The 22,506-nt window shown below is 49.3% G+C and overlaps 1 protein-coding gene across 12 annotated transcripts in view; it reads right to left on the bottom strand.

The window, feature by feature from the left end:
- Positions 1-22,506, bottom strand: part of DAB2IP (DAB2 interacting protein) — a 239,885-nt gene that overhangs the window by 62,280 nt on the left and 155,099 nt on the right. The window contains exon 1 of one of the 12 annotated variants that reach the window (XM_075772557.1): positions 20,288-20,529. The exons of 9 other annotated variants lie outside the window; for them this stretch is intronic. Coding sequence is in view for 1 of the 3 variants with exons in the window: in XM_075772555.1 (XP_075628670.1) it covers positions 18,129-18,151 (23 nt within the window). In the remaining 2 variants the exon portion in view is untranslated. Of the gene's footprint in view, positions 1-18,128; positions 18,258-19,783; positions 19,804-20,287; positions 20,530-22,506 lie in introns of those variants that run through there. 2 more of the 12 variants (XM_075772558.1, XM_075772555.1) reach the window with 2 other exon arrangements.

Raw genomic sequence — 22,506 nt, 5'->3', positions numbered from 1 at the left:
CTAGCCTGGGTTCCACCCCTTACGCACCGTCCTGACTCCTGCCTTTTCCACTCCCTGTCACTGGCTTTGCTTTGTGGTTCCCCCAGCTCCGAGGGGTTAAATCCGCATAGCAGGAAACAAAAATTCGTATCCTACTTTCTTCTCAGAAAATTCAAAACATTTTGATCTGGAAAGTTAGGGTTTAGATTTTGTTCTTGCATTTGATTTCTTAAAACATTGACTTCCACAAATATTTCTCTTCCTCTGCTGGAATAGAAAACTGTCCCTCAAGAGGGAAGAGCCAGCAACCCTCTCTGCCCCACTCCCCACCCCTGAACTGCCACTAGTCCAGTGCCACGAAACCACTTGTTCTTATCCTGACAGATGCCAAGCTTAGGTCAAATCCCGGGAAATACACAGGGCCGGCGTATGTTCACATTAACCAAACTGCAATCTGCTCCTGAGCTGATGAGGCTGCCCTGGATTTACACCATCACAGCTGAAAACAGACTCCGTTTTGGAGGGGTGCATGTCCGTGGGCAGCGTGGCTGAGGGCTCGGTGAAGGGCTCTGCGCCTCCTCTGATGAGAAATAAGGTGAGGCAAAGAGAAGGGGCAGAGTACGATGGGCCATGGAGTTCCCACCCCAACCAGGGTAACACCTCCGGCACGCTGGGGAGGTTTAACCGGCGCAGGGTTGCGAAGGTGCCGGACTCCCATCGCCTGGCTGTTAGCGCAGTGATTTACTCCGCTAACGCAAGCTGTAAATTGGTACATCAGAACCCACTCCACTCGGGGAGGCAGCTGGCAGATTTGTAGGTTTAAGCGGCTGTCAAGATCAGCCTACTTCACCGAGCACGGCCACGCTGGCCCAGGGAGCTGAGCCGCCCGTGGCAGAGGCTGCCGACAGCACGCCAGCATCCGCCCCGGCACGTGCGCTGCCGGCAGCTCCCCTCGCTCGGCTCTGACCGCGCCTGCCGGGCCCCCACCGTCAGACAGGGCACGCACACGACGGGTCCCAGAAAGCTTCTCCAGAGCTGACAGCTAAGGACTGAACAATGCCAGGGCAGGGTTAAGCCAGAGTGGCCCAAAGCACGAGGCTGAACTCTGGGCTCCAGCTCTGCAAATTCCTTCCCAACATCCACTGCCCTCGCTTTGCCCTGTTCCCTCTGCTGCCGCCTCTCCTCACTCCCTACACCTCCTTTCCCAATCAGACAGGAATGCAGGTAGAAGGCTGGAAAGAAAAACAAGCCCCTAGAAACTCAGAGCCGCCCAAGAAGAAGGTGGGTCCCGCAGCATCCGCAGAGCGGGCACGGCTGGAGGCAGAGAGGCAGCAGGCTCCCAGCGGGTACCGGAGCCTGCCCTGAACTCCCAGGCGCAGTGGCCAGCACCGCAGCAAGGAAGCCAGAGAGGAGAACAGCGGGTGGTGTGCCCGGGTGGGCTCCGGGCGGGCAGTGCCAGCAGACAAGCGTGACTCACCTCGCCCCGGCGGCAGGAGCCAGCTGGCCGGCACTGTGCCGCCTCCTCTCCCTGCCAGCCTCGCGAGCGAGAGGCTGGATGTCTTTATATACCATGTCAGTGGATCAAAACCGAAAGCAGCAGGTTAGTTCCCAAATGAGCAACAGCACTGTAAACACCGTGAAGCAAAGTCCAGCCCAGCCCAACCAGTCGCAACTGCTTTGCGCTTGCCATCACAAACACGAGCTGTAAGCCACTGCGGTCACCAGTCCTGCACAAGCAGCATTAAAACCTAAAACGGCTTCATAAAATAACTGGAGCCATTTATAAAGTACATGCTGTGTGGCCCTAGATTGTACCGTCTCTCCTTCCCAGGACAGGGCTGACCCCCAGCCAGCTCCAGATGTCTGTGTTACAGGGCTGGAGGCAGAGCAGGATTCATCCGGGCGACACAGGCACTGCCAAATGCTCGTGATTCAGCCAAAGCTCCCAAACCAGTTCTGGTGAAAGGGGAACTTTTTCCAGCACGAGCTGTGCCACCTCTCCGGCCAGGAGCCCGTCCAGCAGCCCGGCCAGCAGCCCAGCCACCGCTCCCCGGCCAGGTGCCCCTGCCCAGGCTGCGAGGGGAAAGACCTTGAGGGACCTCATGCAGTGCCACTTCTCCAGTGCTCCTCAGAAGCTGCAGCTGGCCATCTCAGTCCACACCGGCTTCAAACTGTGAGGTGAAAACCTCCGTTTCCTATTATCAGTCCCCTGGTAGTACTGCTCCCTGCCTGCGCAGTTTTTATAGCTCCCTGCCTCCATCTCCCAGACCAGTACAATTGCTGCTAGCTTCCGAAACCCAGACACGCACACAAACACGCTCGGGAATGGTCTCGCTGGAGGTGATCCCGTGGAGTATGATCCACGCCAGGCCCTGGCTGGCTCTGCGCATGCCTGCGGTGTCAGGGCCATCCTTCCATTAGGAAGTCATCAGCTTGTCAACAGGAATTACATGAACGGACCCTGGCTGGTGATGAGTAACTGAGACCGTGTTGTGACTAAGTCACTCCATAACCTCCGGTCATATCTCACTTGCAGAGCACGAGGATGACAATTCAAATTGCTGGGCTTGTTTGGCATCAAAGGGGTGGGACAGGGACGGTACTGATAAAATGCAGACTTAAGAGAAATTAAAACAATTGCCAAGTGAGAAAAATGTTCCACGGTATCTTTACTTCTCCTCTGGACACTTGAAAAACGCACAACTGATGAGGATCTGGTTGGCTGATTACAGGGGTAAAGCAAGGATAATACAAGCCCATCTCCCCTGACGCAGAGGGACGGGTTAAACGCTCTGCGCTCTCCAACCGACACGCTTCTGCAAAATCCAGCTGCACCCGCAGCTGCCATGCAGCATATAGACAACTTCGGAAAAGCTGCCGAGCACCTTCTCTTTGAAATGCCCACAATGCACGCATCCATGTTTACAAATGATGGGATAATAACTTAAATCTTTGTTTAAGGGGTTTTTTAGTTTAGCTTTTTATTTTTTTATAAAGAGATTAAAGCTGGTGGAATGTGTTACCCCAGTCCCTGGGCAACAGAGCGTTGTAGTTGGGGCTGGCAGCAGCAGCATGGGCTCCCCAGAACAGATCGCGGGCAGCAGGCTCCAGCCCCGCTCTGGGGGTTCACCTCTGGGAGGGAGAGCCCAGGCCTGCCCCCGCTCTCCTGCCCGCCCACCCTGGTCTGGCAGACCCCAAGGATGGCGGCACCAGGCAAACACCGGTTTTTGGGTCCCGGTCAGAAGCACTGGTCACTAGCACAGGGTTACATCTGAGCCCTCCTGGGTGAGAAAGGACGCAGCCTTTGGAGCAGTCCAGTCCCGCGGACAAAGCGCATTTTCCTAAGCATACACATTCCTGCCGAGGTTGAATTAATGACTCTCTCTAGCAAAGCTGCTTGGGATGATGAATCATTTTGCTCCCCTTCTGTTTTTATTTTAATAACGACCAATGTAATTGTCTTGACAAAAGGAAAACAGCGCTGGAAGGAAGCTCGGGGAGGAAACCCGAACGCTGGTTCCAATGCCCGCCTGTGATGTGAGGTCGGTCAGACAGCGCCTGACCCAGGTCGTCTCCCTGCTCGGACAGAAAGCACCAAGGACGCAGCAAAGGACTGAACGTTAAATCTAAGTCTGAACGCTATTGTTTGGAACAAGGCAATGAAAAGAAAAACCTGCATTAGGTTGATGTGCAATTTCCACCTTTGACGTGTGGCTTCCCTTATACCATCCCTTATACACTTTATTACCTTATATGCTTTACAAAACAAAATGCTTTTAAATGCCTTCAACTGTAAATCCAATGAGATCCCAGGTGGAGCCAGAAAGCCACTTGAGTTGTGCACCATAAAGACTTCCACGATGTAAATTAGTAAGTCTCTCTGAGGATTGGGAAGTGTGCCACATACAGCATTTCTGAGTCCACAGCCCTTTTATCTAAGTTGTTTTTTCCTTTATCCTTGTCTCACTCCATGACAGTTTTGAGATTTTTGGCATCGTAACTGCAGCCTGGCTTGTCAAGCTAAACATCAACAGAGACTTTATATGTACGTGAGAAATGAGAATAGAGATAAAAATAATCATTAACTCTGCTTTTAGAATTCTAAACAAGCAAACCAGCTGTGTTCCAGTGAAGGAACAGGTTTGAACCATTTCTGATCCACATCGGTTTCACACTGTCCAGTATCACTGGCTTCAGTGGATTTACTCCTCAGGAACGGACAGGAGGGCTTTCCTCCTCCGCACAACCCGTTGTTGGGGTTCTCTTACCCCAACAACGCCGTATTTGGGCTGTGACCTCACCAGGAGGTAGCACGGTGCACCAGGAGCAACCTGTCAGTGGGAAGAGTCGGTGCTGAGGACGGATGCCCCGTCTGTACCCCGCGGAAGGGGTGGCTGGAGCAACGCCGCTGCTCCTGGAGCGCACCCGTCCGTTCAGCTCCTGCTCCGTGGTGCAGACCCAAGCACAGTAACTGGGGACAACTGGGAAAGTCACCTGAGAAGCACATGCCCAATCCACCCTGAGACACGGACGTGGACCCTCTCGGGGACCTCAGCCTTCCAAGCACAAGTGGGAGCACTGTCCATCCCTTGGCGTTCACGGGGCTGGAGAGCCGTGCGGAGACTCTCGTGTTCCAACACAATGACGCTGCCTTGCTCTAAATCAGATCCAGACAAACTGTTTCTCGGAGACCATCCCAGCTTGCTGCAAACACTAAAACAAGTTTGGAATCACTGGGAACACTGGACTCCATTAAAAAGAGGCGATCCATGCCAAGGCTGAGAGAACAAGAATGTGACCTAGCGGGACTGTCTTGGCTTGCAAATGGCTCGTGGACAAAGCTCGCTCTTTCTCCCTTGCTTTTCACCATTGCCAATCAGTGCCCTGCTCCCTTTATTCTGGCAAGTGACTTAGGTAAAACATACAAGAATTTCTCTCCATGCCAGTGAATTTTAGAGGAGAAAATGGCAAACGGCGCTGGGTGACAAGCCAGAGTTCAGCAAGGCGCCCGAGAAAAATCCTGCAACATGCGCAGCAGAGAATGGACCAAACCACTGCAAAACTACCACTGTGCAGCAGAACACCTGGGCCCACTACTGCAGAATGCTGCAATACTTGTCCCCCACGCTGAAGAAATTTTAATTATAAATAGGAATAATAGGCACGGGCCAGCTACTCACCCACTGCATGGTACTTTCCCCACGCTTTGAAATAAACCTACTAAAATCAGAGGTGTTCAATGATGTCCATCGTAAGAATGCTAAAAACCCCAGCTTCTTTGGCAATTACTATAAAATACTTTCAGGCAGTTTTAAAAGGCATTAGTAAGATAGAACGAAGAAAAGAAGTATTGCTTTTAAAAGGTATGTTAAACATTCGCCTTATCATCCAGCCACTTTATTTTAATGAGGTTTGTTTTACTTCTTCTGGTATTTGCTTTGTCACACAGTGTAAGTCCCTGAGTATTTCTGTCAACGATAAATGGTTTTGCTTGGGCAGGTGGGGGCCGAGAGCGCTGCGGGAAGCGGCTGGTGGACACCGGCCAGGCAGGGCACGCTGGTACATGCAGTTGCCACTCATGCCCCGTATCACTGTGGGCAAGCAAAGCCTCTGCTTCCATCGCACAAAAGCTTTGAGTCCTGCAGATCAGAGGCGTTAGGAAAGAGCCACACGCCGATCCCACAAGTGGGAACACAGCTACAGGATTTTTATTTATGGTGATATTAAATATGCAACAATCATTCCCCAACATCAGAGTAATAAACATCACTGCTCCATCTGATCTGAAATCAGCAAGCATGCTTCTCACATTCACAGAGAGAGACAAAATGCTAAATTATTGATGCTTTGAATATGAACAAATATAGAGAAATAAGTTAATTTGGTACAATGCAGCAGAGCAGATTCAGGGCAGATTATTGTACATCCTTCAATCAAAACATACTCTCCCATTACTCCGAACAATTGTTTCTCCTCCAAAAAGTGGGTTAAAGAATTCTAATTAAGGGATCAGCAGAATCATTTCTGACAAGTTTTTTTAGATCTGACTACACATGTAAAACCACCACCCCTCTAAATCCTTGAGCATTTATTGGGATACAGCACCAGGGCTGTGCGCAGCACGCCGACCGCAGCAATCAAATTAGGAAAGTAGTGGTTGACTGACTTTCCAGGACACGAGCAGATTCAATTGGTTGGTAGGAGCAAACATATTCCCAACTATGTTCTACAAAACTCCTTCTAAAACCAAACAATTCTATCGTGGTCACTAAACACCAAAGAAGCAGAGGAAAAAAAAAAAAAATTGAACCTTTCTGCCTCATATTTGCACTTCTCCTTATCACTAATCGTACTGTAACAGACTTTTCAAAGCCAGTGTCTGTCTGTCTCAGCAGAGTGATTTATACTCCTGCCCTGTTCGTTACAGAGTGGAAATAACCCTGCAAATGTCAGTCAGAAGTCACAAAGCTGTCACACAGCTATAAAATGTCGCGTCCACACAAACACGGGCACGAGCTGCAGGACCTGCCCTGTGCCCAGACGCGGGCTGTGGGCTCAGCCAGTGTAATCACGGCCGCGGTGAGGACAGGCATTTCTGAGCGCTGTCACGCAGCCCGTGACACAGGCAGCGGCACCCACGGGCACCGGAGCCCCGAGCCCCCGCTCCCGGCACAGGCCTGCAGCCCTGCGGGGGTCCGGAGGTGGCAGGGAGCCCTGGCAGCGCAGGGTGTCACGCTGCCCCGCCAGCCAGGCCGGCCTCAAACTGCATCGTCTTCTGGACTAGGCGAGTCATTGCAAGGACAACCAAAAATTTTAAATCCAGTGTTTTCATTGTACCTGCACGGGTTTCTTCATGTTTTATTCAACATTTCCCTGCCCATACAGAAGGCTGTAAATACCAGCACCTTAATGAACTTGCATTATAATCATTATAGCTATTAACCAAGGAGGGCTGTGAAGTTTCGGGGCTGTTGTGCAAGCCTGCACTCTGGGGAGCTACAGAACGAGCCGCAGTCTCATCCTTATGCTCTGTCTGAAGCAGAGGAAAAGTTCTCTGAGCTTGGGGTCCTGAATGGTGGAGCTGTGCCTCAGCTCTGCCACTGCAGGATTTTAAACATCCCAGAAAGCTCAGTCGTTAAATGAATGAAAGATACTCCACGGCTGCACAGAAACCTTCCTACTTTCCATATAAATGCAGAATCACTATTACACCTTCCACGCTGACCTAGGGCCAGTATTAGCCAAGTGTTTGTCATGCTCCGCTGACAGTTCCAGCTCTGCAGGAAAAAAAATCCACAGGGAAAGCGGTGCAATTGCAGGAGGAATGACAAGAATTCTGGGACAGAAGTCCCTTTGGGAACTGATTTTTCAGGAACCACATCAAGCCCTCTGCTACCCACGCGTGTGTGCATGTGATAGGGAAGGGGATGAGATGAGAAAGAGGGGATGAGAGCTGTCCTTCAATTTCTCAACAGTTTCTTAACTTAAATCCTTCATTCTGAGCATAAGTACTAAATCAGGCTCAAGGCAGGAAAAACTTAATTAATCAGAGGTAACTAAGTTCAAAGTGCGCCTGGGGTCAGCTTTATTACTATCCTTCGCTTTGGAGGTACAGGGTTTATGGATAATCCCTGTCTGCTGCAGAATGACAACTGTGTGGTGCCTAGTATTTTCTGGCAGTAACTAAATTGGAAGGTCTCCTTTCTTTCCACTCATCTTTTTAAAGCTTAATATTGTCACTGAAATATAACCAAGGGCCATATATAGCACAAGGGGTGACATCATGTACGAGGTCCATGTAGCACCTTGCAGACTCCCTTAACTAAGGCTTTTGAACGTGTGGTTTACACCGATCCCAGTGAAACCGAGAATTACTGGGGATGAGCGAGGGCTGTGTGGTACCAGGCTGGGTACCAAGCCAAGGAAGCCCATCGTCATCTGCTTATTTAACATCCCCACATCCACAGATCTACTGTTCAATCCAGGGAACTGAAATCACCATTACAAACACTTTATTATCTGTGCGGACAGAATCACTCAAGAATTTAACCAATACCAACAGCTGTCAGTTAACTGATTAAATACCAGCAACGATAATGCCATCGAAAGCAAAACCAGGTCTTCGTGCAGCACCCGGCGTGGCAGGCACACCCTGCACACCGACCAGGGGCCTTGTACCAGCCTACAGACTCACATATTTTGATCCCTTTCACCAGAGCTGACCCATGTTCCCTGACAACAGCGCTGATAACGAGCAGCCAGCCTCTTATCAGACATTTTCCTTGGGTACAGACAACATAGCCACAGTTTCTGTGTTGGGAGAAGGGCGCACAGGGGGTTTCTGTGCCCAGCAGCGGGTTTCCCCCCGGGCTCGGGGAAGAAGGGCTCTCCCACAACACACGCACCAGAGGTACTTGTTTCTGCTGCACAAACCCAGCTGCTGCCTTGGTGTCTGCTGTTCCCAGCCAGCTGCCAGGAGGCTGGGGTAATTTATTTATCAGCCCTGGAGATGTTTGGCTACGGATCATCCACGCGGATTTGCAGAGTGTTTTGACTGGGCATAGCAGCCAAGCTGGGAAAGTGCCCACCTCTGCTCCACGGGATGACCCGAGTCTCCATCCAGAGAGGGGTGGGGGGGAAATGTCACCCGCTGGGTCGTACTCAGCTCGATGCTGGAGCGTTGTGACACGCGGCTGGCTCAGTCTACAAGAAAAGACTGAGGGGCACGAGGACTATACGTAATTCAGAGTAGGTACGTGAGAAAGACAAGAGCTATTCAAGCTGCAGGGCAGCACTGGTGAAACAAGTGGCTAAAAACTGGCTGTGAATAGATTCAGATTTGAAAATCAGAAGAGGGCTTTTAACCACGAGAGAAGTGAAATTTGAGATTAGCCTTCTTGAAGGAGGGAGAATGGGGGAGAAAACCTCAGTGATGGTAAGATGGAGAAAATATGTTTATGAAGGATGTTCTAAAACACGCTCGTCAGGAACAGAACAGGTCTGGATCTGCTGAAGGAAGAGGTCCCTTCCGGTCATATGGAAAATGGCCTGCCTGGTCTAATGATTGCCTAGGAGAGTCTCTTTGGCATGCACAGAGACGTACAGCCAGTTCTTGGATATCCTTCCTGGAGGTCTGGTGAAGAAGGACAAGTTGAGACAGAGGTATCCAGCGTAATAGCTGTTCCCAACTACCGCAGCAGCCCTTGCACGAGGAGTGCACAACAGGCCAATCCGGGAGGCTGCGGTCAGTTAGTCTGAGGCTGGATTAGCTCCTGTCCCACAGAGTCAGGCAGGAACGTACATATGGGAGAGGAAGAGCCACGTTCCCGTCAGCCCCGCAGCTGTCCGCTGACCTTGCCCGGCATCTAACTCCTTGGTGCGGAACGGCTGAATGGGAAGAGCCGCTGGTCCCCGGCCAGGAACGGGCAGGTGCACGGGGCTCCCCAAGGGCTCCCCACAGCACCGGAGCCCCATCACCAGCCTCGGCCAGGGAAACATTTGTTGGACCTGGCATGGTGAGTTCTACCCCATGCCTAAATAGTAAAGCCAGCATTTAGTTCCTTCATCTCCACACGAAGTATCTCATTTCAATTTAATTTCACAGTTGTAATGGATTTTTCAAAAATATTCAAGAACATATTTACTTTCCAACATCTTATTTCCTTTCACATTTGAAAAAACTTTCTATCTAATCCCCCAAGTCATCCTACAGTCTGAATAATTTCAGGTTTTTAATCAATAGCTGTCAGACTTGTCAAATTACTTTAGGGACCACAAAGCAATTTTTAAACATTCATAAACCCTCGTAGAACAGTTAAGTGCACTGAATTTTAAAAGAAAGAGGAACTGAATAACACTGATCAAATAGGATTATATTCTGGCAAATTATAAATTAGTTTTTTATGAATCATCTCACAGCTACTTATCTAGTGTCAGGCTTCTACTGCTGTAGGAAGGAGTGACTGTTCACCTCTAGAGAAAGAAGCCTTTTCTCTTTTGCTTCCAGCCCTCCTAAGCAGGAGCAGGGTGCAATGGGGTTTTTTGTTGTCCTTTTTAAAAGCAACATGGTTATCTAGCTAGCTACCTTGGGGTTTTCCACATCATCCTGCTGCCTAGGCCAGACATGGCCAAGCTGCTGCTCTGAAACTGTACAAATGCCTCTTGGCTCCTGGCATCATTCCCAACTCAGTCTTTGCTTCCCAGTGTGCTTCTGGCACGTGAATCTGTCTGACATGTCAGTTTAGAAATGAGAGTCAACAAAAGTTCTCAATTTATTGGACATCTGTACCCAAACCACAGCTTGAACCCTTTATGGGGACGATTTTCCACATCGCACGAAGTCAAACTATTAGATGGGCGTGGGAGCCTGTGCTGCTGTTGCCTGTTTTGTGCCTGTTCTAGGAATAAAGAGAGATCAAGAACGTCTGAAGAAGTCGAACATGTTTATCCAGAAATGCCTTTATATATAACAGTCCCACCTTGTCATCGCAGCGTCTTTCTTAAATTTGAGGGATGTGGCCTGTATAGGGGAAAAAAACCTGGAGCTTCATAGCTACACCAAGAATCTTGGAAGTCTTCCAGGAAAAAGTACGGCTCAGATCAAAGCCGGGATGAAGGATGATCAGAAGGAAGGAACGTTTCAGCTGGCCACATGCAGACTAACAAGTCCGAACCCTCCGCCCTCCCCCTTCCAGCTGAACTTACTCTTCCACTGCCTCAGAACCACCCCAAACATACCTGTGCTGCTCCTGTTCCCGTGAGAGACTGTCTCCCTCTGTGGCAGACCTCCGTGCATTTTGATTAGGAGAGCTGGGCACCCGTGCAGAGCCCACACGGAGCCTCACCGGCCCCGAGGCCGCACTGAAGGAGGAGTCGGACTCTGTCTGTGGCACTGGATGCACCGTGGCACCAGGGAAATTCCCATTCCTTGGCTGCTGAAGACAGGACGGGGCAGGACAGTGTGCTCTCCTGCGGAGGAGCTGCCGACACCGGGGATTACGGCTCAGGTAGGGGCGCGGGAGCCAGGCAGCCCCGCAGGCAGGGCTGTGCGGGACGCATCCTGCCGGCTGCAGGCAGGGCGCGGGGGGACGCAGGGCTGCTGGGCACACGCACTCTGCTACAGCTACACGTCCAGTACAGACATGGCCATGAACTGGAGCACAGGCCTCCAAAGTCCATCTTTGGAATGATTTACCTTACCCTACGCCGTGTTTCAGCATCGTTCGCTTTGTCTCCCTTTCCCGGAGCTCCGGCACACGCAGATGGGTGGGTGCAGCCAGCACCGTCAGTTCTGCAAGTCGTGCTTCCTATCCCGCAGACTGCTACTTACTGAGGCATTAAATACATTCCCTGGCTATCTGCAACCGCCGCAGATGTCCTTTGCCAGAGATGTGCAATTTTATCTGTAAAGCCTCTAAATACCAAACAATGACTGCTTTTAACCTTTACGCCGGTTTCTGGTTTCCCAAAGGACTCTTGCTGTTGCCATCTTAATCAGCGCAGTACTGACAGCAACAGCAGAGACCCATCTCACACAGTCGCGTTGCTGTGCGCCGACAGCCCGCAGTTGCCGTACGTTTGCCCAGGCTCAAATGACCCAGAGCAGAATATCCAGCAAACGCAGATTTTGATATCCAGCTGACCTAGTTTTGACAATGGTTCGATGTCTAAACCATGGTTCTGGAAGCTGAACCTGTCCCGGCTTTGGGAAGCCGTGCTCCGAGAGCCCAGGTGGCCAACATCTGCCCCAACCGCCGGCTCAGCCTTCAGCTGGGCTCTGGACAGAATTAACACCAGCAGCTCCGAGCGGGAGGTGGGAGAGGACGGCGTATGAACTGCTGGCTGGGCCACCTCAGAGGAAATGTGGGATTGCCTGACTGATTCAGAGTTGGGTTTTTTCTTGTAGTTCAAATTGAAGATGCAAAATTACTTCTCAATGAGAATATATCAGCAAGTTCAGATGTTTTTAAGGCTTACTTTGCGTTTCTTAGTGAGGTGCTTAGTAGATTTGTCAAGCTAGACATCTCAGACATCAAAAGTCTATTATTCTCGTTCAGCTTTCCCAGTATTTAGCTTATTGCTAATTGTTTGCCCAGTGAACTAGAAACCCAAACACACTCAAGCACACTGTGCTAACATACAGAAGCTCATACAAACCTAAGTGCAATTACATGTATTGTATCTTCTAGGCCAGGACAATACAGTCTCAAGATCTAAATAGCAAAGAACTGAGCAGATCAGTTCAGCATAAATGATGGAGCTAACTTTTCCTTTCAACTTAAGTGATTAACCCTTTGAATTAAACTTTATAAGGATCCAAACATTTCATTATTTTGCATTAGTAATAATAATAATAAAATCAGAGTGCTTTTTGTCTTGACATACCCTGCCCAGGAATTTGTTAAAGAACATTTAATTATAGAGCTATTTCATTAAATGTAAAAATTAAACTAAAGACAAGAGGCTGTGATTTTGGGGGGGGGGGGGGGGGGGGGGGGGGGGAAGAAAAAGAAAACAAGGAACATAGCGGAAAAGAGGCACTTACAGGCCATAAAAGGAGATAGAGAAAACACCCTAAGAGAAGCACTGAAGAGCAATTTCTCCTCATATTTAGAGAAAGAAACCTGCCGGGACTCCCCCAGCGCGGTCCCAGCACACGTGGCACGGGCAGGACTGCCCCAGCTCAGCCCGGGACCTGCACAGAGCTGGGGAGGACCGGCCAGCACCCATGGGCACCCTGCGGGTGCATGGGCCATCCTGAGGCCACGCTAGCACCCACGTGCCATGCCGTGCCGTGCCGTGCCATGCTCTGCAAGGCCGCAGTCCCACTCCTGCCAGCCCCCGTCCTTCAGCTCAGCCCTCTCCTCCCTGTAACTACAACCAAAGTGAGAATTAAAATGATGGACCTCAAGGAGCTGTGGGTACCTCAGGAAAGCTGGGCCCCGCTCACCACATCTCAATAAACCAGCCTTACTGGTATTTGAAATGACCAAAAGTCCCTCACCATTTTGCATTCTCCTTTCACCTCGGAGACTCTCCCACACAAATAGCTGTCTTTAGGTACGGATTTGCTCAGCACGTAGCAGCAACAGGACGGGACTGCTGTGCATGCTTGGCTGTAATTCAAAGAAGTAATTAATAAATAACATTAGTTACCACGGGGGCACTGCCAATATGAAAACTACTCAACTTAAAAATGATGAGACAGGGCAGTTTGAGTTCTGGCAGCTGCCAGTGTTGGGTTGTGCTTTCCCTCCAGTGAGAGACGCTCGGACTTGTTGTACCGATGAAAGAAGAGAAGCTGACCGAACAAAACACTATCAAGCAGACAAGGGGGAAAAAGCTTATGAAATGTCATAAGAAAGCTGAAACGACTTCTTTGAAGATGAATCTTCAGTTGACTCTAGTGTCCTCGACCCGTTTCAGCATCAGCTGGGTGTATTTGCCTCCCCGGGAGTGGAAACCACAGGCAGCGGCGAGGCAGGAGCTGCCCACCCCACGCTCCCCGGCTCTGCCCACCCCGCGCTCATAGGCAGAGGAAGGGTCGGGGGAGAGTTCGAGTGTTTGTTTCTCAACTGTTTGTGCTTATCTGTATTTGTGGAAGCATTTCAGAATCTCCGTCAGCGCCTCGGGGAGCTGTTTCCCGGTCTCGGCGGACGGGGAGCTGGGAACGCCTCGGGAACCAGCCGGAGCGGTTCAGCTCCCCCACGCAGAGGAGTGGGAGCGGATCAGATCCTACCTCACTTCAGTCCTGAGGTGGGTGGGAGGGAGAGAAAAATATCAAACAGAAAAGCTTAGATCTAAAGGCACTGGGTTTCTCTTTACCCAGGCTGTACCTTTTCTTTCCAGAACGTCTCCCTCACACCTGCCAATGCATTTTTTTTTTCCTTTTAAAATAGTCGGTGCCGCTTCCAAACTGTGTTTGCATTACTTCCAAAAGTGATAGTTTCTTTAATACGAAAAATAAAATCCATCCTGAATGAATGTTAACATTAACAATGGCCCCAAAATCATTTACTGTCACGCTGGCATAGTGTTATTACTAAATATACCCAACAGCCATTTAATCTCTACCTGCCAGCTCAAGCCGCCTCTCCGAGCCCAGCTGTGGGACTGGGACTAAATGGACTCCCCACCCAGCTGGGCTTCTGCGAACACTGGTGTTAATGGACACAAACACCCTCTGCTTTCAAATCCATAAGTGCTTTTCACAGCTGAGTAACTCCAGTCACCATCAGCCAGGCTTACAGCTGTATCAGTAAATAAGACAGAAAACCCAGCCGTTTGCCTCCAAAAAGTTATATGCTTGTCATCATCTTTAAAAGGATGCTCTGAATAGAGATCAGCTTATAAAGAGCACGAATACATAAAAATTGAGACACACTTTTTTAAGCTCCACTGAAACGCTCAATGCCACAGGAAGCTTTCTAGGCGGAAAGGTGGAGAAAATGCCGTATAAAGTGCTAAAACATGTGGACGGTCCTGCTGAGGAGCGTGTTCTGGCGCAGCGCTGCCCAGAAATGTGAACAGTACTGGGACAGATGGGTCTTACAAGTCCAAGACCACACAAGTTACCCTGTATTACAGTTCATTCCTCTCATTAAAACAATAAATCTGGTTTAGGAATACGGTTCCATATAAATACCCTGAGATCTGGCCTTAATACACTCAGCTTTATAATTAACACCAACTTTAGTGTCTACAAAGGCTAAGAGGTCTCTGGGGTTCCTGATGAGGGAATAAGTCTATTTAAGGCCTAGATTTATGGTGTACCACAGCTGTGTGTTTAGCAGGGTCTCAGGGCTCCCACGGTTTGGTTCGGAGCACTGTCCAGGGATCTCCTCCCGGTGCAGACGGCATGCACGAGCCCCGTCTCTCAGGTGATGGGTGAGGCTGCCAGGGCAGGGAAGAGACTGGAGCATCGTTTCTAACCAGATCTTGACTGAGCGGGAGGAAGAAGCAGAGATGGAAAATACCCTGAGGTTATGAGATGGTATTTAAAAAAAGAAGTTCCATTGAGAAACTACTGCTGGGATTTGATTTGCTGCCATTCCCATTGGCATTTCTGAGAAATTTCCTCTTTATAAATGAAACATATTTTAAAGTAAAATGTCTTGCTTCTAGGTTTTCTGGTGCAACCTAGTGAAGAACACTGCACAATATCTTTGTAGAAAATAAAGCTCAATTATCTAATAGGCCTCGGATCTGTGTTGCAATCATAGCGACGGAGATCAGTGCCCCAAGCAACAGGAATTGTACAAATATATAAAATGAGCAAAGCCACAGAGACTCACCGTTTCAAACACAAACCACTACAGTCATCCAGTCACTCAGCTTTTGCCATCTGTGAAATGGGAATGTAGTCTACAGCTGCTACCTTGAAGAGGAGGACTTCTACAGGAGTGATTAGAAAATATTCTTTATGTGTCAGACACTACTTTTCCAAGCGCATTTTCCTGTAAGCTGCTGGGAGCCCTGACTCACTTCATGGTCTTTGGCGAGATTCTTATCTTCTCTGTCCTTTCATTGATGTTTCTAGTCCAGTATCCCACAACAAGCTTCTAGTCTACCTAATACGGTACCCTGCCTCCAGCAGTAGCTAATAGCTGATGTTTCAAAGGAAGGCAATCTTGTTAACAGAGGGAAAATATAGTTCCTGACCCTTGAAGGCAGGCAGGCAGAGCCCTGAAACTTTTGATTTATTCTTCCTGCTGATGTTGGTTGCTTAGCTACAAATATTCTCAATGCTCATAAAAGGCTCTCTCCCTTACTCCTCCTCACCGCTATGTTTTAAGTCCAGCCACAGTTTATTTTGCTTGAAACCTAGGTGATGAAATTTCACGTTCATGTTACATCTGAGATGTAGAATGCCCTGCTCCCTCCCCAGCGCCTGGCTAATTGCCACGAGCATTACGAGGAGCAGAGGGGGCCCCATTCCACGCAGAGGAGACAAGTCACCCTCCGACACCGAAGATGGGCAACAGCGCCCAGCTCTGATGTAGGAGCACTCGTAAAGAAGAAAACAGAAAGGAAAAAAAAAAGTGAGTAATGAACCAAACTGAACCTGTAGCTAAACCAGACCTGCTGGCAGCTCATTCCATGGACCCATCGAGCGTCCGAGGCAATGCCTCAAAATCTGACGGGTCTCCGACGTGGCGCTCGGCATCTGCTGACAGGCAACGTGTGTAGCCAGAGGGTCCCAGGGTACACCATCCGCGAGCAAATTAGGCTGGATGGGGTCAGCTGATACACATCTGCCGTGACAAGGGGCAAAACATCCCGAAGACATGACAACGTCCCCTACAGATCTCCTTCTCCCCAGCCTCTTTGCACGTTTCCAGGACTGAGCGTGCGGCTGCAGCCTTACAGCGCTACTGCTCCCTCCTCTGCGGGGCTTCTCGTGGGGCTGCCGTACGGGTGAGCACGGATTAAACCCGAGGTCCAGCCACCATCTCCAACTCCCGCCCCCCGCACCACGGTTATGTGAGGGACAGGAAGAAGCCATCAACAGGTGACGTGAGTCAATAGGAAACAATGGTCTGGTCTCAGTCAGGGATAAATAAAATTACTGCAAAAACAATAACCTCGCAGAGCTACCCATAGGAAAACAAAGCAAGCGGTCTGGGTAGGAACACTGGGACAATTGCTAGCACCAGCTGTGGGCACAGGGCAGGCAACAGAACTCAAAGGTGGGTTTTTTCCTGTCTGCTGAAATTAGAGAACAATGAGCAAAACCTCTCCCGTAGGAAAGGGAAGCAGCTTAGCAGGAACACGTGGCTCTGGCACCCGACTCCCAAGCCCTGCCGTGCTCAGGAGCTGCGCGAGGGTCTGGGGGGCTGCAGAGGAATGGTTGCCTCTCCCGTGCGACGAGTCACTCGGACAAAACGCCCGCCCGCTGCTCTGGCTTCTCCTTACTGACCGGGAAGATGTATGGTGCTGTGGGTTCACGTTTGAAAAGCGCTTTGAGATCTCTCACCAAACACTGCCAAGAGAGACGCCAGAATTATATCAAGTGTTCATAAGGTTTTTATGCTTCTGCTACACAATGACTCTCCACTCTGTATTTTAGAAGTCACGCATATACATACAGCTGTCCTCGTAAACACACAGACGCGTGAACACCGTTTCCCGCAGAAGGCCAGGGGATGCTACCTGGAGCTCAGGGAAAAGGAAGCCAGCTGACTTGACAATGACATCAGGTTTCACAGGCCACGTGCAGGAGCCAAGAGCCATTTTTAACTCATTTTACTGTGGCACAGCCCCTTTAAAGCACCTGGGAGTGCTTTAAAACCAGAGCTCAGCCACACTGTTGCTTCCATGTAACTGTGGAAAGGAAGAAACAGAGCTTGAGGCAAAGGCCTTTTGGTCCCTGTGAACCTCTTGCTGAAGCCCAAAGAGAAGCTCCTGCGCAGTTTGTTCTTTAAGCCTCCAGCAGACCAGCGGTAGCCAGCTCGTCCCAGCTCTAACTGGAAGGCAGATCATTACATGATCCCAAAATTACTGGATACGAAGCGACAGACAAGTGCAGAGAACTGTTAGCGCTGTCACCTTCTGATGACTAAAAGCTGGAGCAACTTGAACAGTAAAAAGCAGCTTTTGGGCCAATGGTGCCTCATGTTTGGTGAGCAGGTAACAGAGGAGGTGCTGGGAGTCAAGGGTCTCTGTAACAAATTCATTTTTTAACCAAGAACCTTGCAACGATGCCAAGAGAGAACCAGAAAGCTCCCAGTCAGCACTGCACCACGATCAGTGATTAATTTGTTGCATGACGCTTTGCTTGCTATACATGACAGAGCTCATAAATTCTCATTTTAATTGATGTTGTCCACAACTCCAGCAGACATCAGTGCCCAACAAGTCTTAAAAACTGGGTCTAGAGCACCTAAAATGGGGACTGAACAGATCAGCGCATTTACATTTTGCTATCCTAGGTGACACAACCCCAAGTTCTTTGAATAGCTCTTCTCAACACAAATGACAATTCTATCTTATATTATTAAATCTGTCATCAAATTGCAGGTCTCTGAAATGGTGAAAGTCAAAGAGAAGCAAAGCAGAGGGTGTTTCTGCACAATACCCAGCGGAGCTGAGGGAGCCTTTTAAAGAAGAAAAGATGTTATTCCTGCCACTTTCAGCAGAAGGAAACTCACAGAATTACTGAGCGCTTTCTCATCCCACTCACTATCTTCCCAGCTTCCCAAGTATGCACCCGAGGCCACGGAAGCCTGGCAAGTTGCTGTGATGAAACACCAGACACGCAGAGGGCTGCAGCTCGGACCGGGAGCGAAGGGCGCACCGCGCACTGGGATGACGTCTCCTGCTGAAGCTCCCCTTTGTCTACAGCGCTGCTTCTCCACCCACTCCGTGCACATCTCCCTCTTCTAATATTGTCACTAACGAGGCCACGGGAGGTGGGTTAGCCTCACAAGAGTCTACGTTATTTGTACAAGCCCCACGGCAGCCCTCTTCTCCCGTGTGCTGCAGTCATGCCCAGGGACACCTCCCGCTAATTGCTGCGTAGCGGGAAGGAGGATGGTGCCCGGAGCGCAGCCACGGCGTTGCAGCGTCACGCAGCGCAAACGTGCCGCAAGGCCATGTGTTCTGCTGGCTGGGGCTCTCCAAAGACCATCCAGACCCAACCCTGCTTCATCTGTGCTGCTCAAAGGAAAATGACTGAAATGATGGCTGGGAATCAAAACGAAGCAAGGACAGTCATATCAGCTTACCTCTGAACATTAACGTGACTATTAATTACCATTTGCGACATCAAGCTATGATTTAATGAGAACAAATACAGATGCAGCCTTGACCTTCTCTCCCTCACCGCGCACTCCTTTCCTTACGCCCCTCCTACAAGCCGTGATCCTCGACCACGACCGGGGCAGATGCTCAGCGTCGCTGCTGGGGCAGCTCATCAGCTGTCTCCAGCTCACAAGACCAAACGAAGCTTGGCTTAATACAAGAATTCACTGCTTTTGTTACATTTAGGTGTTCCTAGTTGTAGATATTACTATAAACGTGCTTCATTTTCAAACTGTGATTATTATTCGTTGCATTTATTGACTAGAGAATGGCTGAGAAGGATTCTGACACTGCTTAAGATATCGCAAGCTATACCGGTCACCCTGCTACTTTTGGGGAAAAAGAGATGGGAGGGAGGAAGTGTGTCTGAAGCCTAATGAGGACGCAAATGCATGCCAGACTTTAATTTGAAATACTTTTTTTCTTTTCAACAATATCCTTTTCCGCTGGGCTCTGAAAAGAGCGGAGCTGGACAATTGTACAGGAAGCAGGGAGAGACTAACAGGGAGTGGAGAGGGGAGTGAAACCAGCCTATCTCCTTTTCCTCAAAATGAAACGTGAAAAGAGACAAATTGCATAAAGGATGACTAACAAAGACAGCTTTAAAAATCATTTCAGGGTTAGTCTTTTCAGGTTCACAGCAAGGACGTCAGGAAAGGACATTCAGTTTCCTACATTACATAAGTTTTAGTACATCTCCCTTTAAAGTTAGCTCTGCTGTACTCTTACCACGTACACAGCCGCCTACACACACCCGGGACTGCTTGCAAACACACCCTACCCCCGTCCACGGCCAATTCTTTTTTTACAATCATACAGATCTTTTACAATCGCTTTGAAAAATCTATTAATTCTGTATGCAGCGCCACGGCCACTCCGCACGCTCCGCTCCCCGTGGATGTGCGGGAATTGCTTGCCTGTACACCGTGCTCCCAAATCACCGGATCCCTTTTGCAAGAGTACCGGGGCCCTGAGTAACCACCTTTCAAGCAAACCATTTTACCATTTGCTTCCTGCATCTTTCCTTCTCGCCCCGCGAACGTCTAGAGAAAGCGCTGAACGCTCCTTTCCTTGGCGGATGATTGAATGCAGAGGTTGGCTGGAGGCGCAGCTGCCTCGACCCCCACAGGCTGATTTCACAGGAAACAGCACAAACATCTGCACCATTGAACCGACTGACAGACCTCGGGAGATCTCTGTTCAGAGCAATCCAACATTTGAAAATCCAACACATTGCAAGATGCTGTAGCCCCAGCAGTCCCCACCAGCTGAAACAATGTGCTGGGAAGTCGGTTTTCTCCATAGCTGCTCCCTGGCCCTTTTTTAAAAAGCAGTGCATGAATTCAAAGGATTTTAAAGGTCCAGCTTTTCAAATCTGGATCATCCACTTCCAGAGCAAGCTCACGAGGATGCAGGAAATACTTTGTCATTGCAGTTCCATAGTAATTTGGCAAATCCTAGGGAACCACTGAAAAGAAAGGTAAGTGGAAAACTACCGGACACTTACCCAAGCCTCCACAGGACAGAAAAATAAGATCGGGACAGAAAACCAATTCTGAGGTCCCCAGGAAAGTCAGCTCCTCCGAGAGCAGTGCGAGTCCATCTTCTGCGCCGCCCTCGCTTGGCTGGGTCGGTCTTGGCTTGTACGATTCAGCTGGCTCTTAAACCTCTCGCAGACTCCGGGACTGCGAGACTTCCTCTGCAGCTGATAGCGGGGTTATTAAAGTAAACTGACTATTGCCCTTTGTGGAGGGAGGTGCAGGGGAGGGAAGCTCAGCCCCTTCCCTTCCTTTGTAATTCAAACCCTTCCTTGAGGCTCACTGCTTTGGAGGAGAGGCATCTGCTCCCAGCCCCTTCCCTGCTGCCTGGGAGCTCACGCAGGTACTGGCTGCGGTCCAGGCTGAAGAAACTGCGCTGCACTCCAAGTTTACATGACAAAGCAGCTCATTCCTAATTAAACTTCATCTAGCATTTTTCTTTCTCATACCTAATTAGTGCAGTACAGCATACATCCAGGTAAGGAGTGAGAGAGTTTGCACATAAGCGCAGGCTCCGCTGTCTGCACCTCTGATTAATTTTAAGATTTCCTCTTCATTTATTCAGCAAGAGGCTCCCATCACTTCCAAAACATTACGTTTTCACCATCCCTACCAGGGGCACTGGCCAGTCGACACTACGGAAGACTGGGCGGACGCTGGTCGCAGTAGAGGAGGGCACGTTCCCGAACCCTCCCAGAGATGCGCTGCTCCTGAAGCCTGTCATTGCAATGCCAAAGTGCTTTCACAGACAGTTGTATCGGGATCGGGCAGCTCTGATCTTTATTACTTCCTGAGGGCAGTTAATCTCTAAAGCTGAAACTATAAATGCTGTCAGCTTAGCTTGCAGCCTTCTTCTATTGGTATTTACAATTCACATTTTAAATTATAAAAAAGTTCAGGCATATAGGAATACATCCACCGTCCAGGCATACAGGAATTAAAGGACATTTTCCTCAAATCCTCTTGAAATCCAAACTTTCATTATTAGCCATACCCAGTGTGGTAATAAACTCTAGTCCCTGACAGCAACAGACATATCTCATCTCCACTGTATTTCAGTATTACAATACTCCACAATGACCAGGTAAGCAGCCTCAATCCAACAGATTTTACTTCACCCTGTCGATCAGAAAATTCTGGCACATCACAGAAGTAAAAGAAAAAAAAACAAACCTGAACATTTTGTTTGAGTTCCCCAATTCCCTGTGCCTCCCCCCTTCCCTGAAACACATCCTCCTTCAGGCAATGGTTTTCACTCTTTTCTGACGGCAAATGTTTAGATTCGCTGCTCTGGTGATGACCACAAACAGCCCGGACGGTCCGATTATCTATTTCAGCTGTTTGTACTGTTCCCTGAGTTAACGAGAAAGGGCACCAAGAGCATCTGCTATGAACCAGAACTCACTGTGCTTCAGGAGAGCACTGAGCAAGGACCTGGACACGTGTGTACTGACAGGAGTAAGTGGAAGGGTAGAACTGCAAGGATGTTTTCCATTGCATCCCTGTTCAGGGTCCCAACCTTATGCTAACAGCTTGGCTGTGACTAGTGTGTAAGCACAAGAAGTATTTCACTATCACTCCAACGCAAACAGGCATCTTTCTAATCTCCCAAGTGCAATTTGCACAACGGGCTCTCAGGACACACAGGCACGCCCTCCTTTCAGTCTGGGTTCCTTTTCACCCAAACTCAGTTCTTCCACCAGAAATCATGCTACATCCAAAACTGAGGACTAAGAATGAAACCCTTTTTGCAATACCCATGATGAAGCATGTGTTTGGTGTCCGCAGGCCGAACGCCACTTCCACTGAAGTTCTGTGGTTATATTCTCATCCGTTCGACTATGAAGCAGTCGTCGTGGGTAACTGCAAGCCTCCCATTTCCTGGGATCCCTTCCCTGGTCACCCCGATCCTGGGCTGGCTGCGCTACCAAGCTGGCAGACAGGCACGTCACAACTCAACTTAGGGCCTTGGGGCACTACTAGTAGGTAAATATGAAATGACACAGTTAAAACATGGACAGTCTAAGCTGAGACTGGTAAAAAAGAACAGCTAAGCAAACAAACAAACGTGAGTGTCTGTATTGTTACAAGACATGAGGAACTTGCTTTTCTTCTATATTACGCTGGTGTAAGTTCAAACTAATTCCACTCATTTATCCTTTATATACACAGGCATATTAAAGTAAGA

Source organism: Balearica regulorum, chromosome 20 (assembly GCF_011004875.1).
Source record: "Balearica regulorum gibbericeps isolate bBalReg1 chromosome 20, bBalReg1.pri, whole genome shotgun sequence".
Classification (NCBI taxonomy): Eukaryota; Metazoa; Chordata; class Aves; order Gruiformes; family Gruidae; genus Balearica; species Balearica regulorum.
The sequence above is the reverse complement of the archived record's forward strand: the minus strand, read 5'-3'. Positions and strand labels throughout refer to the sequence as shown.